This window comes from Charadrius vociferus, unplaced genomic scaffold (assembly GCF_000708025.1).
Source record: "Charadrius vociferus isolate BGI_N301 unplaced genomic scaffold, ASM70802v2 scaffold259, whole genome shotgun sequence".
Taxonomy (NCBI): Eukaryota; Metazoa; Chordata; class Aves; order Charadriiformes; family Charadriidae; genus Charadrius; species Charadrius vociferus.
Genome location: NW_009661368.1, coordinates 4,673,743 through 4,675,708, shown reverse-complemented (window position 1 = coordinate 4,675,708; position 1,966 = coordinate 4,673,743). Strand labels below are relative to the sequence as shown.

Sequence of the window (1,966 nt, the reverse complement as noted above, 5' to 3'; positions counted from 1 at the left end):
GGCCGGGGCCCCGCCGCAAGCTGCCGCGGAAACCGGGGCCAATGGTGATGGTGAAGCAGAGGCAGGCGGCCAACGCGCGGGAGCGGGACCGGACCCAAAGTGTCAACACGGCCTTCACCGCCCTGCGGACCCTCATCCCCACCGAGCCGGTGGATAGGAAGCTGTCCAAGATCGAGACCCTCCGCCTGGCCTCCAGCTACATCTCCCACCTGGCCAATGTCCTGCTGCTGGGCGAGGGCTGTGAGGATGGGCAGCCCTGCTTCAGTGCCATCTACGGGGCCAAGGGCGACCTGGACAGCAAACAGCCCCGCAGCATCTGCACCTTCTGCCTCAGCAACCAGCGGAAAGGGGTGAGCATGGTGGTGGGACGGGGGCAGCGGCCCCTGCCCAGGCTGAGCGGGGAAGGAGGGTTGGCACATCACCATGGGATGCAGGGCAGCAACCCCTGCCCAGGCTGAGTGGGGCAGGAGGCTCGGCACGTCTTGGCGAGAACCGCAGGCTCTGCCTCCAGCCCCCGCTGGAGGTTTTGGCTGCTCCCGGCCAAATCCTGCTCGTAGACGCACGCCCACAGCTCCTGCTCGCGTCAGAGGGCCGGGCTGCTCCCCCACATCCATCCGGGACGGGAGGTCTCGGGGGGTTAAACAGTCACCCCAGTGCCGGGGACACTTGGCCGCCCCGGGGGCAGAATTCAGAGCCCAAAGGCTGAGCCTATCCCCTTTCCCCGACCCCACCAGCCCCCCCGGGCACTGTGGCAGGACTGTCCCAGACAGCACCCTGATGTGATGGAGACAGGCAGGGCACAGCAGACGTGGGGGAGTCAGGCAGGGCTCCCCGTCCCGTGTCCCCACTCGAGGTCTGGTGGTGGTGCCGACGTGGGTCCCACCGGGGGCGGGGGGCTGAGCTGGGCACCCCTGCCCTGCCCTGTCCTGCCTGCCCGGCTGATACCCTCCTAGCACCCTGTGGCTCAGGGGGCGCCTTTCCCATGGTGACCCCATCCCACTGCCCACGCCGGGGTCCTGGGTGCCCCTGCCCTGGGAAGGACCATGCAGGATACAGGGTGGAGGGGCTGGCAGCTTCTCAGCCCCATGGCCACCCCTGGGCAGGGCTGTGGGCAGCAGCTGCCAGACCCACCACCATCTCTACAAGACCCCTAAGCCATCCCATATGTGACCTCGAGCAACGAGGCCATGGGGCACACACCAGGCCTCAGGGCTCTTTCGTTTTCTGCTGCTGTGTTTTTAATTGCTCCTCCTGCTCCTGTCTCCCCCCCTCCCGCCACCTCGCTGACCGGACTCTGCAGCCTCCCCAGCTCTCCCCAGGGGACCCTCAGCCTCGGTCCTTGGCAGAGCTGTCCCCAGCTGGGACTCTCTGGCCAGGGCTGAGCTGTGTCCCTGGGCTGCTCCCCAAGGTCCGAGCTGGGGGGGCTGGCACGGTGCTGGATCCCCCAGGGGACCCCATGGAAGCACTGGGGCCAGGGAGTTCCTGTGGCACCCGGGACACTGGGGACAACAGCAGGAGCTGGGCTGGGACCCGACTCTGCACCTCCCAGCTCTGGGGCTGGGCTGGAAAGGGGCTGTACTGGGCTGGAAATAGGCTGAAAATGGGCTGTGCTGGGCCATGCTGAGCTGTGTTAGGCTGGAAATGGGTTGGGCTGTGCTGGAACTGGGGTGAGATGGGCCATGCTGGGTGGTGCTGGGCTGAGTTGTGGGGGCAGTACTGAGCTCTGCTGAGCCATGCTGGGTTATACTGGGCTGAAGTTGTGCTGGGAGGTGGGGCTGAGCTTCTTCATCCCCTGCAGGGATGTGGGTCTGTCCAGGGGTCGTGCGTCTGTCCAGGGCTGTGGGTCTACCCCAAGGTGACGCCAGCTCAACCCACAGCTCGGAGCATGGTGGCACTGAGCAGCCATGGGGGCCATGTCCCTGCAGGGTGACAGGGCCATGGGTGGCCCCCTCTCCGCAGCCACCCC

At 66.9% G+C, this 1,966-nt stretch overlaps 1 protein-coding gene across 1 annotated transcript in view; it reads left to right on the top strand.

The window, feature by feature from the left end:
- The window catches only part of TCF15 (transcription factor 15 (basic helix-loop-helix)), an 8,227-nt gene that overhangs the window by 892 nt on the left and 5,369 nt on the right, over positions 1–1,966 (top strand). Inside the window, exon 2 of the mRNA XM_009893551.1 lies at positions 1–350. Coding sequence (XP_009891853.1) covers positions 1–350 — 350 coding nt within the window. The remainder of the gene's footprint in view (positions 351–1,966) is intronic.